Source organism: Sarcophilus harrisii, chromosome 3 (assembly GCF_902635505.1).
Source record: "Sarcophilus harrisii chromosome 3, mSarHar1.11, whole genome shotgun sequence".
Classification (NCBI taxonomy): Eukaryota; Metazoa; Chordata; class Mammalia; order Dasyuromorphia; family Dasyuridae; genus Sarcophilus; species Sarcophilus harrisii.
The window spans coordinates 532,936,660-532,954,147 of record NC_045428.1 but is presented as its reverse complement, the minus strand read 5'-3'; the positions used below and the strand labels follow the sequence as shown (position 1 = coordinate 532,954,147).

The window sequence follows — 17,488 nt, the reverse complement described above, 5'->3', positions numbered from 1 at the left end:
TATATTCCATTGCTGACAGGAACCTGTAATTCTTCTATTTTAATTTGAGGTTTAGACATCTAAATCTCATTCTGAAATATCTATTTTCAACTAGCTATTCCTTTTCTGAATCTGCCTTTCCCTTCTGACTACTTTAACTTTGATGAACTTAGGGTCTTTGGGTTTTTGGCCCAAACTTTATAATATTTATCAATATTTTTGTTAGTATTTTTGACAATATCATTTCTGTTCATGTAGATCACGTAGACCAAAAGTGTGCAGGAATTGTCTATATAACCCATGGTTCAAACCCCACTTCTACTACAAAGGACTTATGCTCTAGCCTCACACAGACCAGAGTTCATTTGGAGCAGATGGTTAACTTCAAAGAGTGAGATCAGGCATTCACCATCTTAGCTTTTTAACAAGTGGGGATGTCTGAATTCATTGTATTTGCAACATGTGGTGAAATTGCTGAGATATTAAATGTTTACAGATTTAAAAGGAAAAGGAACTAAGGGAATTTTCATCTTTATTTCATCCATATTCAGAAAGCCTACTAATATCCCTCCTCTGCTGGCAGCCCTTAAAATATTTAAAGATAAATATCATATTTCACTTCCCCATTGCCCCACCCCAAACACTCTTCCCCAGGAGAAACATATTCCCATATATTATGGGAGCAAGGATTTTCAATATCATGGTACCCTTCCTTTGTACACTCCAGATTGTCCATGTGAAATGATAACCTTGAATATGTGCAGAAGAAATGATCTGATGATGAATTCTTTGACTACTTCCTCTTATATTGATTGATTGGAACTGGGAATATCCACAAAAGAGAAGAGATTTACAGGGAATGAGATGGATGGCTTTAAATATTTGAAGATCAGTCATGTGGGGAAAAGTATTATATTTATTTTATTTGGTATTGTTGCTAATAAAACTCTGAAAGACAGAGTTTCCAGATATTGAAAATCATTTTATTAAGGTAGTTAATAATCAATAAATTCATATTCAATGATTTCATTCATTGATTAAAGATGCCAAGGTAGACTCTGAAGCATTTTCAATCAAGCATATATCTCTTGATAAATAAAACTCAACCCTGATTGGTAGACATATGAGGAGGTAGGCTAAGAGTCTCTAGCCTTCCCTGCTGAGTATGTGGTTTGATTATGAGAGCTATCTGGGAACCTAACTAAGTTCTCTCTGATTTGGTCTCTCCTTCATAAGCTGGGTTTCTCTAAACTCTAATGGAGGGATCAAGGACAGGGACTCTTTCCCCCAGGGAGGGAACTCACCCAGATTACATTTTCTTTAATTCCCTAAACAGAAATCAGTTTCCCATCTGGCAGTTTTCTTGCCCAACCTAGTTAACTAGTAGATTTTGGGGGGTTAGGAGTACTCAGTCATATCCTTCCAAGACTAACCTTTTCAGGAGTGAGGTATTAACAAAAATAGGAAGAAAAGGAGGGACAACAAATAAATAATTAACTATGAATATATTAGTATAATATCAAATTTTTCTCAGTACTAGATGGTAGAATTAGGACTAAGGGAAAAAGCTGAAGAGAAGCCCCTTTTAGCTTGACAACAATTTAAAAAGCCTCTAATATCTAATCTTCCCCATCACTCTTTTTAATGGCGATCACTCTTTAAATGGCAAAAAACACTCCCAGCTCATAATACTAAGGAGGGAATCACCTAGGGTTATCATGAGCATCCATCAAGGTAAACATTCTGGAGTTTGCAGGTTTGGACAAAAGATTTATCATATGATTATTCAGATCTGAGATCACCACACAAAGGACACTTAAGAAAAGAAGAATCTCTTTGGACAGCAAAAACTGAAGCTCAGAGCTCTTAGATCTTTGATTCATTGCCAGTAAGGGTTTCTTTTCATTCCTTTGTAATTCCTTGGGGACAACTTCAGTGACTTCTGATTCCCTGATATAAATCTTTGTTGCACCTTTTTAATAATACGGAAAACATTTAAATAAAGTTTCAGCATATAGACTATGGATTTCAGCATAATAAAAATGCTACTTAGTTTAATTTGTTGCATTTGCTTAATGATTTATTCTGGAAATATGTGTGAAGGCATACATTAAAGTTTTTTTTTTTAATATAATGATTTTAAACATAAATGCTAATTACCAGTTCAAAGAATTAAGCTTGCTTTGCAAAAAAAAAAATATTTTTTGCCACATTTAAATAAATGAACTCAAATGTGAAAAAAAAGTGTGGAAGAAGCACTAGTGATTGCTTTACATTTCCATAATTAAATTATGATTAGATTCATAGATTTATATGTGAATTCTAATGACTTCTCCTATAACTTGGGTAATAATTACTATTATCATTTCCCTAATACATAATAAACTAATTTTTAAAATTCTTTAAAATTTTAAAGATATAAAATGTGTTTAAATGATGGCTTTCAAAAAAATATTTAAGAGACAGTTTTAAAACTTCAGTTAATATGATTAAGCCAAAGGATATTTAAAACTTTGCTTCAAAGTAAAACAAATATATTGTAATCACACTATAATTCAGTAGTAGACTATAGATTCATAGTCTTGATGGATAATTAGATACTTAGATAATTAGATACTTAAGTACCTAGGCATTTAGGTTAATTAATTAGATATCTAGGTTCTTAATTAAGTACTTGGGCAGTTGGACTTTGAGTTAATTACAAATTTTCATTCTTTTTAAAAATATTTTTATTTATCTTTTAAAAATTTATTTCACACCCAAAGGGGAAAAAAAAAAAAAAAAAAAAAAAAAAACACTGGGAAATGAATGTAAACTGTTTGCATTTTTGTTTTTCTTCCCGGGTTACTTCTACCTTCTGAATCCAATTCTCCCTGTGCAACAAGAAAACTGTTTGGATCTGCACACATACATTGTATCTAGGATATACTAGGACATATTCAACATATATAGGACTGCTTGCCATCTAGGGGAGGAGGTGGAGGATGGGAGGGAAAAATCAGAACAGAAGTGAGTGCAAGGGATAATGTTGTAAAAAAAAAAAATTACCCAGGCATGGATTCTGTCAATAAAAAGTTACTATAAAAAATAAATAAATAAATAAAAATTTATTTCATTTATTTTATTGACACTTTATTTTCAAAACATATGCATGGATAATTTTTCAACATTAACCCTTGCAAAACCTTGTGTTTCAATTTCCCTCCCTTTCTCCCACCCTCTCAAGATGGCAAATAATACGATGTATGTTAAACATGGTAAAAATATATGTAAATCCAATATAAGCATACATATTAATACAAATATCTTGCTGCATAAGAAAAATCAGATTGTTTGGGACAAAAAAACCTACCCAAATTGACTACTACAGAGATCACTCATAGAAAACAGAATTATTTATTAGAATCTCAAGAAGCGAACCCCATCCTGGTCTGTGAGCCAAATGCACAGCAGGAGAGAGCCACTCCCTTGAAAATGTTCACAATATTTATACATTTCAGACAAAGAACTGTAATGCCAGAGAAACTGAGGCAGGAGAGAGATTAGAAAGTTTTTTAATATTTTATTAATTGGAGAGTATAATTGACTGGACAGGACTCTCGTCTCAAATTATCCAGTCAGACAGAGATAAAGATATACTGGGACCAAGGAATCCATGTTGGTCTCAGGGCTGGAAGAGACTGTCATCTCAAAGAATCCAGCGTCCAGCAGCTAGCAGCCAGCAGTCGGCCTCCAGCAATGAATAGGAGAAACCCAACTTCTTAAATACCTTTTAGAAACAAAGAAGGGGTAAGTAGCGTGGGAAAACTTCTGTCAGGATAGGGGAGGCCATAAATCCTAAAAACCCAGAAACAGGATGTCTGACAGGAATAAAGATATTAATGAGGTATCTTGGAATATTTTTAGAGGAATATTGTAAGTTCTTGAGAACAGGAAAGAGTCAGGAGGTCCACTCTCTTGTTTATCCTGCTAACAATGTATAACAAATGGTCCCAGTCTTAATGGACCAGAAGCGGGGTTTACAACTAAGGGGAATAGTTAGGGAGACTGAGATAAGGGAAACTCGTACAAGGAAACTGAGGTAGAACACTTCAAAAAGAGACTGTGGCATAACAGAACCTCCAAAACCCCACCCTCTATATGTTGTGATTGGTCACATAAACCTTTATTCCCCTATTTGGTCAGTGGAATGCAGTAGACAAGATAATATACAGGTTCGGTCACATAAGCAGGGGCTTATGGACAATGGAATGCAGTCCAGGCCTTATCTAAAAATCACGTGACTGGGGCCTATAGGCTTGATCTACTTTTAGCTAACAGTCTCTGATCAATATGTGCTTTATCTGTAAGTTCTTCACCTTTCCACACAAGATCAAAAAGGAAAAAAAGGAAAAGGAAAATAAAATTCAAGCAAACAACAAAAGAAGGGAAAATGCTATGTTGTGGTCCACCCTTAGTTCCAGCAGTCAAAGAGAGTTCCCTCTCTCTGGGTGTAGTTGGCTCTATCATCATAAGATCATCGGAACTGGTCTGTATCATTTCATTGTTGAGAAAAATCACATCCAGCAGAACTGATCATCATATAATCTTGTTGTGGCCAAGTACAATGATCTCCTGGTTCTGCTCATTTCACTCAGCATCAGTTCATATAAATCTCTCCAGGCCTCTTTGAAATCATCCTGCTGATTGTTTCTTATAGAACAATAATGGTCCATAACATTTATATACCACAACTTATTCAGCCATTTTCCAGTGATGGACATCCACTTGGTTTCCAGTTTTTTTGTTTTTTTGTTTTTTTTTTTTTGCCTTTATACAAACATTTCTGTACATGTGGGTCCCTTTTCATTCTTTAAGATCTCTTTGGGATATAAGCCCAGTAGAAACACTGCTGGGTCAAAGGGTATGCACAGTTTGATAGCCCTTTGGATATAGTTCCAAATTACTCTTCAGAATGGTTGGATCACAACACCAACAATGTATCAGTGTCCCAGTTTTCCTACATTCCCTCCAACATTCATCATTATCTTTTCCTGTCATTTTAGCCAATCTGAAGGTGACACTTTCATTCTTAATTACATACTCAGTGCTCAAATAATTAGGAAACACTTGGCATTTAAGTAATGTTAATTAGGTGTAATGGGCTGAGGCTTGAGTTGATGCACTGAGGTCCCGAGCACATGAGGCTAAATAGTAATTGGGCTATACCCTATTAATATACATGCTTGGATAAAGAATGGTCCCTGCCCACTCTCTGTGCAAGTCCTGATGTGTTGTATAGGAAATGACGATTTTGGTGGGTGGAGGCACAGAAGCAGGCAGAGAGGCTGGGAGAGATTGGGCCTGGGTTCTATACTCCCAGCTGCTGGTCGTGTGGCTGCTGGTCTAGCTAGCTTCTTGACTCAGCTGCACACATTGCTATCGCCCATTCTCTTCCACCTCCGATCTTTCTTCACTGACAATAAAGATTGACAACTTTCCCCTAACCTGAATTCCTGACTCCCGCTGATTTTAAAATATGCGTTCTTCACAATTAAGCCCTTAGTAGCACAAGAAATTAAACATAAAGAAGTAAACACAAGTTTAAAAGTACTTAACTGCATAGGAATTTTATTAAATTACTTAGCTGTTTAATATAAGAATTTAGATAAAAATAGTTTGAACCAGCAAAGACTGGATTAATCCTGCTTCAGCTAGTTCAAACCAAATTCAAAGTTGTCTTAATAGTTCAAACTGGTTCACTCTGAATGAAATTGTTCTAATCCACCTGAATTTGTTTATTCTAGTTCAGACCAAATTAACCTAGTTCAATTTGGTCTAAATTAAACTAATCCAATTCAAAATGGCCTAAGTAGTTAGGTAAAAGGTATTAAATTTCTTAGATAATTGAGTATTTAATTAGGTGGGCATTACTTAAGTACTGATCATTAAGTATATATTAAGAGCCCAGTTTATGAATAGTTAGGCACTTAAGTGATTTATTAGTTAGGTATTTAAATACTTAGAAACTCAAAAATAATCAAATAATTAGGTGGTTAAACACCTAGGCAATTAGTTAGGTGTTTATGTACTTAGGACTTAAGCACTAAGTCATTAAGCACATAACACTACACATTGCTGGACTCACTTTGGAACTGCTTAAACTCTAAAGTGATACTATTTTAAAAGTGTTTTTTTTTGGGGGGGGAGGGAGGAAATCGTTTTAAAATAAGCAATATTATAAATCCTTTTTCTGTGCCTGTAACTGAAATTCTCAGAATCAGTGAATATGAGAATTTGGAGTAACCTTAGAGGTAATGAAGTATGAGGTAGAATAAATCTCTCTAAAGAACCCAGGACAAGCAACAATCTAGCTCTTGCTTGGAGAGTTATCATAATAGTCCTTGTTAACATTGATTTAAGGCTTTCATGTCTACAAGGCACTTTGCATTTATCATTTTATTTGATTTATATTACATTCCTTGGAGGAAGAAATTAATATTTTCAACATATTTTAGATATGAGAAAACATAAGATCAGATAGATTAAGTGACTTTTTCAGAGTCAAATAAGAAAGAAGGAAACAAGCAATTCTTTGCCACAAAGGGCTTTGGCAATCTAGTAAATGACTACATGGGCACCTACTGTGAGCTAAGTGAAACATATTACAAATATTAAACCCTGGAAAGTAGGTGCTTTTCTAAATTATTCCCAAATTACTATTGAAGAAAATGAAATTAGTGACTTATCACACAAATAAAAATTCCTGAGACTAGATTTGAACTCCAGTTGTAATGCCAGAGAAACTGAGGCAGGAGAGAGATTAGAGAGCCTTTTTTAATATTTTATTAATTGGAGAGTATAATTGACTGGACAGGACTCTCATGCCAAATTATCCAGTCAGACAGAGATAAAGATATACTGGGACCAAGGAAACCATGTTGGTCCCAGGGCTGGAGGAGACTTTCATCTCAAAGAATCCAGCATCCAGTAGCCAGTAGCCAGCCTCCAGCGGCCAGCCTCCAGCCTCCAGCAATGAATGGGAGAAACCCAACTTCTTAAATACCTTTTAGAAACAAAGAAGGGGTAAGAAGCACGGGAAAATTTCTGTCAGGATGGGGGGAGACCATAAATCCTAAAAACCCAGAGACAGGATGTCTGAATATACAGAGGTAAAGATATGAGTGAGGTATTTTAGAGGGATATTGTAAATTCTTGAGGACAGAAAGAGGTCTACTCTCTTGTTTATCTTGCTTGCATTAACAATTTACAACCTTAGAGCAAATAGTCCTCAGTCTTAATGGACCAGAGTGGGTTTTTACAGTTTAGGGGATTGAGACAGAACAGTTAAGGAAACTGAGACAAGGGAAACTAGTGCAGGGAAACTGAGCCAGGACAATTAAAGAGAACTGTGGCATAGCACAGTCTTCCTTTCCAGAGATCTCACCACTTTACTATCTCAGCAAGACTTGAGATAAATTCTTTCTAACTTTAGAGCAGCACTTTATCCACTAAGCCAACTCAATTGTTCAAAAGAAAAAAACACAACTTTAGCTTTTAGGGAAATCTGTTTCAACACTGATTTTAAACTTTTTCTGTGTCATCAAATCCTTTGGTGGTCTGGTAAAACCCATGGACCCCTTCCTAGAATAATGTTTTTAAGTATTTAAAATGCTGATTATTACAAAGGAAAACAATTATAATGAAATATGGTTATCAAAATATTTTTAAGAAAATAAGTTAATGGAAAACTCCAAGTTTAAAGCCCCTGATTTAACTGCTAAAAAATTCTTCTTTTATTTGACCTCTGTCACTTCCACTCATTGCTATGATTATGGGTTCTCAATTAGTGAACTTGCCCTTCCTGTGCAGAGGTAGGAATACAAATACCAGACTTGAAGACTGATACCATGCAAAAGCAAATCTACTACTTCCATATACCAGTCCTCCAAATATTTTTTTTGGTAGAAAAATTCAGATTCAGAAGACTTCGATTTCCTTCCAAGCTTGTCTATTTCATCCTGGTTAATCATTTCCCCTCTCTAATCCTCAGTTTCGTCCTTTGCAAAAATACAATAGTGAATTAGATAACTTTAAAGATAATATTCAGTTTTAAATCTTCTGATTCAAATCAGGATCACACACACACACACACACACACACACACACACACACACACACTCTTCCCCTCCCCCCACCACAATTCAGGCAGAGAATTCCCTGTTCCCAGGTTACAAACTACATATGTCCTCTCCACCTCCAAGGGATTTCAGATTTTAAGGAAGTCAATAAAAGCTTCTGAACTGGCCAAATTAGCTCACACTAAGGCCAAGGAAGCTACAGCCTACAATTGGCAGAAATCTGTAAGTAAATCTGGGTTGGAAAATGACTGTGAAGAAAAGTCGTGTGCTCAAAATAGGAATGCTCCCTTCATCTAAGTCATGGCATGTATGCCTTTAATCACAGGATAACAAAAAAAGTGATTGCTTTGTTTAAGAGTGCTAGCTGGGCAGTGCCCTTGGCTAAGACAAAAATGGACTTTTGATTCTGTTTTCAGCACTTAATACAATGCCTTGCACATGATAAGTCCATAAGAGATACTAGCAAAAAATGTTTGAAATGAAAGGAAGAACTTGGTGAGTGCAAGATTCTTTATAGGACAGATAGCTCCATATTTGAAGTTGCTTTAAAGTTTTCCCTCTCAAATTTCAATGTTTCATTATTGTTTGGTTTGCATTTTATTCAGGGCTAGCATTTAGAGTTTTGTTTTCCTCCTATCTCACCTACTCAGGCAGGAAACAAGTCTGAATTTCTATTCTTGTCTCTGAACTAGAATATGGAATCTTTGGGTCAAGTGTTATGCATATTTTAATCACTTAATTTGAGTAATTGCAAATTACTTCCCCCAAAGGGTTGTACTGATTCAAAGCTCCTCCAACCATGAAGTGGTCTGTTTATTTTCCACAATTCTTCCAAAATGGAATATTTCCATTATCAAGCAGACCAAATTGGCCTATGAGCTGTAGATGGCCAGAGCTGAACAGAGGAGATTAGAAACAGGAAAGTCAGGAGTCAAACAAATTTAATTTCAAAGTGAGGGAAATAGCTTGCAAATGAAATCCTCCTTCCTAATAAAGCAGGGCTCACCTACTTATTGTAATGGGGTTTTTAAACATAAAACCATAAATGGTTTGATCACAACAACAGGCATTCTTGGATCTTGAGTACACAATCTCTTAAATCCATGGCTGGACTAGAACGAACAGTCATTAGGTTTGTTGAGCTTTATGATTTTTCAGTGGGGCACAGAATCAATATTAGTATTGTTGGGTCCCTGGTACAGTTCACTTAGTGATTATAAGCATGGGGTTTTGTTGTTATACTAAGCTTGGCATGTAGCTTATTTGTTGAACCTTAGCTATGGAAAATAAGGTCTTCTTATAATTTCTTAACAGCATCTTTGATCATCTTTGAATATTTCTAGGGTATAAAACTGAAACAGTGATCCCCTTTAATTTTTTAATCATTAAAAATCCAGTCAGAATTCATATTATCTTTCGGGAATGAAAGAAGAGGTGTAAGTCTTTTCAGAGGAACAGTTCAGAGGGAAGCAGGAAAAAACCCACATGACTCCTACTACCATTCTCCTTGGGCAGGACAACAGCCCAGTAGACAAAGAATATTCAATTTAAATCTATTTTCTGCAGGCATTCTTTCCCAGATTGTTCCTGCTTCTTTAATTCCTTCTATTTGAGATTGCCTTCCATATATATATATATATATATAAATATATAATCTTATCTTTATATTATTATTTACATGTTGTTTCCCATATAGACATGTGAGCTCCTTCAGTTTAAGAACATGGGTTTTTCTTATTTTTGTTTCCCCAGAGCTTAGCATATTGTAAACATTTAACGAATAGTTTTTTTTTTTATTATTATTACTTGACTGTCATTGACCTGGCATAACATATTTTGGGTACATATTCCTATCTCAATATCTAAGAATAACAGTTAAGATCCTGCAGGTACCAAACTGCCCTATCATTAAACCACAAACCTAAATTAAAATGGAAATATTTCATACACTATGTAGTTGGATATTTGGGAAGTATAATATGAAGTTTTCATTTTCACCTTGATTTTGGATTTAAATCTTTAGACATAAACACATATTAATGTATTAATACATGTCCATATTCACATTTGTTTTTATATCATCTCTTTCAAATATATCTTGACTCTCTTTTCCTCTACTCGATAACACAGCCTTTGTAATGTTATGCCATAGTTCTCTTTAACTGTTCTGACTTGGTTTCCCTGAACTAGTTTCCTTTATCTCAGTTTTCTTAACTGTTCTGTTAAATTCCCTTAGTTGTAAAAACCCACTCTGGTCCATTAAGATTGGGAACCGTTTACTCTAAGGTTATAAATTGCTAGCAAGATAAACAAGAAGAGCAGACTGCCTGACCCTTCCCTGTCCTCAAGAATTTACAATATCCCTCTAAAATATTCCAAGATACCTCACTGACATCTTTATCTCTGGGTATTCAGACATCCTGTCTCTGGGCTTTTAGGATTTATGGTCTCCCCCCATCCTGACAGAAGCCTTCCTGCCTTCTGGTTCTTTGTTTCTAGAGGGGGTATTTAAGGAATTGGGCAGCTCCTATTGATTGCTGGATTCTTTGAAATGACAGTCTCCCCAGCCCTGGGACCAACATGGATTCCGTGGTCCCAGTATATCTTTATCTTACTGGATAATTTGAGACTAGAGTCCTGTCCAGTCAATTATACTCTCCAATTAATAAAATATTGAAAACTCTCTAATCTCTCTCCTGCCTCAGTTTCTCCGGCATTACAGTAACAAAAATATTTTTTAAAAAAAGAAAAAATAAGTGGTTCAACAAAAACAACTATATCAACTTATGTATTTATACATGCAACATTCCAAATCTATAGACGGGAATTTATACAAAGAAAGGAAGGAAGTAACATTTGTTTTTGTTTTTTCCCCTCCCTGAGGCAAGTAGAGTTAAGTGACTGTGCCCAGGATCACATAGCTAGGCAATATTATGTGTCTGAGGTCATATATGCTGGATTTTTTATTTCTGAATTTATTCTGGATTTTATTTCTGACACATTAGGTTTTAAGTACCACAGCAATTTTTTTTTTTTTTTTTTTTTTTAGGCAATTGGGTTAAGTGACTTGCCCAGGGTCACACAGATAGGACGCGTTAAGTGCCTGAGGTCAAATTTGAACTCAGGTCCTACTGACTTCAGGGCTGGTGCTCTAGCCACTGTGCCACCTAGCTACCTCTACAGGGATCCTTATGTACAGTTTAATGGCCACTGTTTCTATTTGGGTTCAACACTACTTGAAGTAGCGAAGTGGCAGAGCACAGGACAAAACTGGGCCCTTTCACACAAAGGAGACTTTATTTGAAAGAGAAAGGATACAGAAGAGTTAAGTTGAGGGTCCATAATAGGTGTTTGCTGTATAGATAAGACATATCTTTATTTTTAGAAACACACTCTTTTTTTTTTTAATAGCTTTTTATTTATAAGATTTATGCATGGGTAATTTTTCAGCATTGAAAACTGTAAAACCTTTTGTTCCAGTTTTTCCCCTCCTTCCCATCACCCTCTCACTCAGATGGCAGGTTGACCAATATATGTTAAATATGTTAAAGTATAGGAGAAATACACTCTTGACACTGAAAATCAGATACTGAGGAAAATTTGTTAAAGAAGAATCTTAAGGAATTGTCAACATTTCTGGCCAGAAAAAAAACTCCATTTCTTTTCATGAAGGGAGAACCCTGAACACAGAAGCAAGAAAAGTTTTATACTTGTTAGCATGGTGTAGCCCATTCCTTCAGAGAATGGATTGGTCCATTCCCTTCTGGGTTACAATCTTTCTGATATGCCCATTATGTTTCCCTTTAAATATGTATAAGCATTATCTCCCCTCCCACATCATACATCCCATGTTCAAAAATAACTTCTAGTCAACCATCTTAATTACTTTTTAAAGTCACAGAAACCAGGTCTACATTTTCTTTGAGATAGACTTCAGTTTCATCAAAGTTTTGACTGGATCCTTCTTCAGTCTTCTCTTGACCTGGCTAATCTCAGCTAGCTTTCCAATTTATCTGAAAATAAAAATTTTGAAATAGTGATTTCCCCATCTCAGAATTTTAAAAGAAAGTCTGAATAGTAACCTAATAAAGAAATTGTGAATTGATTATACAGTAGGGAAGCAATTGAGTTTTATTACCTCCTAAGTTCTCCCACTTCTAAAAGTGTATAGTTTTATGAACAGTAATAATCTATTCATTATCCCTTTCAAAATTCTTTTTTTTCTTTCCCAAACTTTGCTGAGGAATTGGATTGAAAGTTCGAGAATATGTTTTGCTAGCATTCTCTCTGTGCATGGGTACATATATTTGCTTCTTAATTGATTCCTCAAAATACTCCAAGAGTGTTTGGGGAAGTCCTATATTTGCATTCATAGTTATACCAGAAATAGCACTAACCATTTTTTCCTTCTCCTAACTTTGAATAAACAGTTTACTCATGAAAATCCTTGTAAATCAGATACCCTCACACATTTATTTATAACAGAACTTTGTTGTCAGGCTTGATAGTATATGCTTGTAATCACAGCTACCAGGAAGACTGAGGCTAGTCATTTTTTTGAAGTTTGTAGTTTTGAATTGAAGTGGGCTAAACCATTTTGGTGTCTTTTTTATGTATGGTATCAATATTGTGGGACCTCAGTGAAGGGTCTACCATGTTTCTCAAAAAAGAGGTAAATTGACTTAGATCAAGATGGAGCAGGTCAACTTTGCTGTACTGAGTAGTAATGGTTTAATATCCATGAATAAACTCTATACTTCAAGTGTGGATTATATAGGGAGACCCTGGAATTAAAAACAAACACAAATATGCCATGGGATTATTTCACATAGAAATTCTGATAAGCATTGAATACATGCAAAAAAAAAAAAAAAAAGAAAGAAAGAAAGAAAGAGAGAAAGGAATCTATAGGTCTGTTGCCAGTAAAGTAGAAAATAAAATAGGGATGCCTAGTGGCTATAAAATCATATAGCTGCTCAGGTTATAAGTATATATTCTTTTAAATATATATATATATATATATATATATATATATATATATATATATATACTTTTAAAAACAAATACTTTTTAAAAAATCACCTAAATCATCAAATCACTTGGTGAATACACACATCTAGAAAGAAATATCATAAAGTGTCCTTTGGGTGAGCATAAGCTATGTGTGTAAACTACAACTTCATTTTTTAGGGTATGACATTTCATTATTTACTCCTGTCTCCTCAGCCTACAATGACAACTCTCAATAACACCAGTTCCCAGCCAGTTATTTTTTTGTTGACTGGAATTCCTGGCCTTGGAGCATCTCAAATCTGGATATCTCTTCCAATCTGCCTCCTATATGTCATTGCCCTCTCAGGGAACAGCATGATTCTGTTTGTAGTGATCCGTGAACAGAGTCTCCATGAACCCATGTACTATTTCCTTTCCATGCTCTCAGCCACTGACCTGGGTCTGACTATTTGCACACTCTCTACCACACTGGGAGTTTTCTGGTTTAATAAAAGAGAGATTAACCTGGATTCTTGCATCTCTCAAATGTTTTTCCTCCATTCACTAACATTCATGGAATCTGGTGTACTCCTAGCCATGGCCTTTGACCGGTTTGTGGCAATTTGTGCTCCACTTCATTATGCTACCATTTTAACCAGTACCAAAATTGTTCAAATTGGTGTAGCCTTGGTTGTAAGAGAAATTGCAATCATGACTCCAGTGGTACTGCTTCTCAAAAGGCTGTCATTTTGTCAGTCAAATGTTCTTTCTCACTCTTATTGCTACCATGTGAATGTAATCAAGCTGGCATGCAATGACAACAGGATCAACAGCATCATGGGACTTTTTGCCATCTTTTTAACAACAGGTATTGACTGCCCTTGTATTCTTATATCCTATGTCATGATCATCCGCTCCGTGCTCAATATTGCCTCCCCTGAGGAACGACACAAGGCTTTTAACACATGTGTCTCTCATATTAGTGCAGTTGCTATTTTCTATATTCCCCTTGTCAGTCTGTCTCTTGTGCACAGATATGGTCGGAAGGCACCCCCTTTCGTCCACACCATGATGGCCAATATTTTCCTCCTTATCCCACCTGTTCTTAACCCCATCATTTACAGTGTGAAAACCAAACAGATTCGCAGGGCTATTATTAAGCATTTCATTAGGATAGGGAACCAGATATGAATGAGGAATTATAAAAAGGAAATTCCTCCTCAAAGAGATCAAAAGAAAGAGAAAAATGACATGTATAAAAAATTTACAGAAGTTATTTGTGATAAAATTCTTGAATAAATTAGGAACATATTTAGTCAATGTGAGGAAATTACAGAATTGTTTATAGTAAAGAATGAATTTTATCCCATAGATTATTTGACTATTATTTGTGACAATTATGAAATTGTACTTGTTAATCAATAATCTGAATCAAAGTGACAATATCCCTTAAATTCAAATTTTAAACCTTGCCTTAAGGGTGAATAGGCAATACAGAGTGGAGACTTAATATAGCTTCCATTTTTCTGAGGTTCTGAGACTGTTAGTATACATTTGCCATTTGTGAAACTACAGAATGTAAATATTCTTAATTTATAAGTGAAGGACATATGATGTCCTTATATGTGCTTGTTGTTAGCTGTTATTGAAATATGAGAAAAATAATAACAATCTACTCTTAAACTATAATTTGTAAAATCTTGCTATTTCAGGTAAAATGTCATGAGAATGTAGCTTGGTATTAAGTTTTGATTTCAGATGATTTTCTAAATTGTCATTACACCAATAGTCTACCATTCAAGGAAAATGGCATATACCCAAAGGGAATGCAGTCTAAAAACTGCTACAAGTGGATATCTGTTCCTGAAAAGAGTAGAAGTGATGACATTGACATAGGCCAAGGTAATAACCTCTTGACTCAGTTTCCCCACTGTGCTACTTGTTAAATGAATAGGAAATTTATCCACTGGTTAGTACTGATCATTACCCTGTGAATAATATGGAATTTTTCTGTGTAATTGGCTATTAACAATGACTCTTCACTTGAATCAAATTGTGCTATAGGTTTTTTCCCCCGTCATAGCTTGTTTTGGGTCAACATATGCCTTTGAAGAAACAGTCTTTTTGCTATTGTAATAACTATGTCCCTTCTTTTTCTTTTCATAACAAATTTCTGTAATCAGGTCAGGTGTAGTATAAGTTTGGCATTGCAATGCCAAACATTAATTGATAAATTAATACTGAAGCATCTGAGTTGCTGCAATAGGATGCAAATAAGAAAGATCTTATTATTTTAATCTGGAATTGTAATCAATTCCATATCTGAAGCATTTTAATGAATGGGTTCTTGGGTTTGTCATCCACTTGCTAATAGTTATTTTTCTATATATAAGATTTAGACCTTGAAGTATTTTATGATTTGGGGATAATATCCTTAAAATAAGAAACAGATGTAAAAAGTTTTCTAATTAAATAGAATAATATATTTTGAGAAAGAAACAGGATCAGAATAATTTCTCTAAGAATTAGGGTAAATAAATAAATATAATGCAAAAGTGTGTTTATACATACATGCATACCTATGTAGAGAGATAGGTACATACTGTATCTATTTCTAGTTTCCAAATATTCCTAACAGGAGAAACAGACCTTGAATATGTTTTATTAGTAAGTTCTCAAAATTAGATTAATGATTTTGCATATAAGATTGCAATAATCATTGTAAGGAAAGTGAAATCATTTTCCTATCTTGAAGAATATGACTGATAAATTTGAGAGACAGAGTTCTTACTTTTCTAGTCAGATGTCCTTAAATTCTTTTTAAGATACTTTTTTTCAACCTGTTGATAGCAGTATCAATATCCAGTATGGGATTTAGGAAAGGATGGGAACAGCAAGTGAGTGGTATGTAAAAATTGTAATTCTCTGAAGTTTCAAGTGATTTGTGGATTCCTAATTTGATTTTCTTCTTGCAATTCTGTTATTAAAAGAATCAGAACCATAAAGCTCACACTGATTTTTATCATGTGAATTAGTTATTGGAAAACCATTTTGGGAAATTGTTTTAAATTTTATTGAATCTTGTTACGGGCAAATTTTTGTAGAATCACCTGGAACTTATGTAATGCCAAAGAAACTAAGCAAGACAGAGATTAGAGACCAATTCCATAATTTATTAAATGGAGAGAAATACTGGGACCAATGGATCCATGTTGATTCCAGGGCTAGACAAGACTATCATCTCAAAGAGTCTAGCCTCTAGTCTCCAAGCTTTTTATGGAATAACAAGAATAATGACATTACTGATATTCTAATGACATCTGAAATGGATAAACCTTTATCTTGTCAAACATTAAGGAATGTCTATAAAACCTTTATCTCAAACATTGAGAGGGGATGGTTATAACCTAAGGCAGAATTACGAAATAGGACAATTGGAGGAACTGGTCACTCCATTAAAAGGGAACTTTGGCATAACACTTAGACCCAGAGAATCAGATCTTTTAGAGGATTCTCCTTCAGAATTTTCCTGAGAATGAGATTTATTTCATATTGTCCAAGGGAAAATTATTCCAGAAACCAGATAACTACATGCAAATGGAGATTGGGAATAGATTACTAGCTTGTAGGGAGACTCAGTGTTATTGAATGTTGATAATTGTATTGCTTCAGCTTTTCATTTTATGATGTTTGTGTTTGCATAGATTTTTGTTGTTGTTGTTATTGTTACCTTGGTGACATGTAAATCTTTCCTTTCATATTAGTCCAGTGAGCTAAGTAGTTTGATATTTAGATTGACTTGGTTTGCTTATAATCTGTCTACATTTATTTTCTCAGAGAATACATTAGATCATGACTAGTTGTACTCTTTGTGCCTTTGCCCATATCCATATCATAATCTTTAAGGTAGACTATCATTTTGTGTTGGAATCTTTATAAAGTGTTAAGACATTGGAGTTAATTTAATCTTAGAAAGAGTTATTTTGGGCCAGAACTTGAAACAAGATACTAAGTGGAACTGATTGAACAATGCTTGTGTTCACACCTCTAGAGAGCTCATAAGTATCTAAGTACTCAATGGAGTTCACACAAGTAGGGCTTAGTCCGAATTCACACCTCCCTTAGGGCCAGAGAGCACTCTGGGAGATAACCCAGAATCCCTCTCCCTCCAGAAGGTGGAGTTAACCTTTGGGAGATCACATAAATATAGGGAGCTTTTGAAGCTTGGCTTTACTTCTTCTGGTGGAACTGACTGGAGGTACAGAGAGATTCATTGCATCTTCCAACTTGGTGCTGGCTGGAGGCTGAAGAAAGCAGAGGCATAAGCCAAGGATTAAACGTTTGCAATTTTTACCAGCTGGCTGCGATTTTGGAATAATTATTTATTTCAACTGAGA

General features: G+C 34.9%; 1 protein-coding gene across 2 annotated transcripts; it reads left to right on the top strand.

Moving 5' to 3' along the window:
• Window positions 1–13,316: 13,316 nt before the first annotated feature.
• On the top strand, window positions 13,317–14,449 carry LOC116422111 (olfactory receptor 51F2-like). Of its 2 annotated transcripts, XM_031957257.1 has the most exons (2): window positions 13,332–14,251; window positions 14,428–14,449. In XM_031957257.1, exons 1-2 carry the CDS (start codon window positions 13,332–13,334, stop codon window positions 14,447–14,449), a joined length of 942 nt encoding a protein of 313 aa, XP_031813117.1. The 2 variants fall into 2 exon arrangements, with proteins under 2 accessions (XP_031813118.1, XP_031813117.1); XM_031957258.1 differs by lacking the exon at window positions 14,428–14,449 and having other exon boundaries at window positions 13,317–14,282.
• The last annotated feature ends 3,039 nt before the right edge of the window (window positions 14,450–17,488 follow it).

Bases quoted from the DNA above. Each gene is read 5' to 3' on its own strand.
- LOC116422111 (XM_031957258.1), top strand. From the start codon at position 13,332: ATGACAACTCTCAATAACACCAGTTCCCAGCCAGTTATTTTTTTGTTG.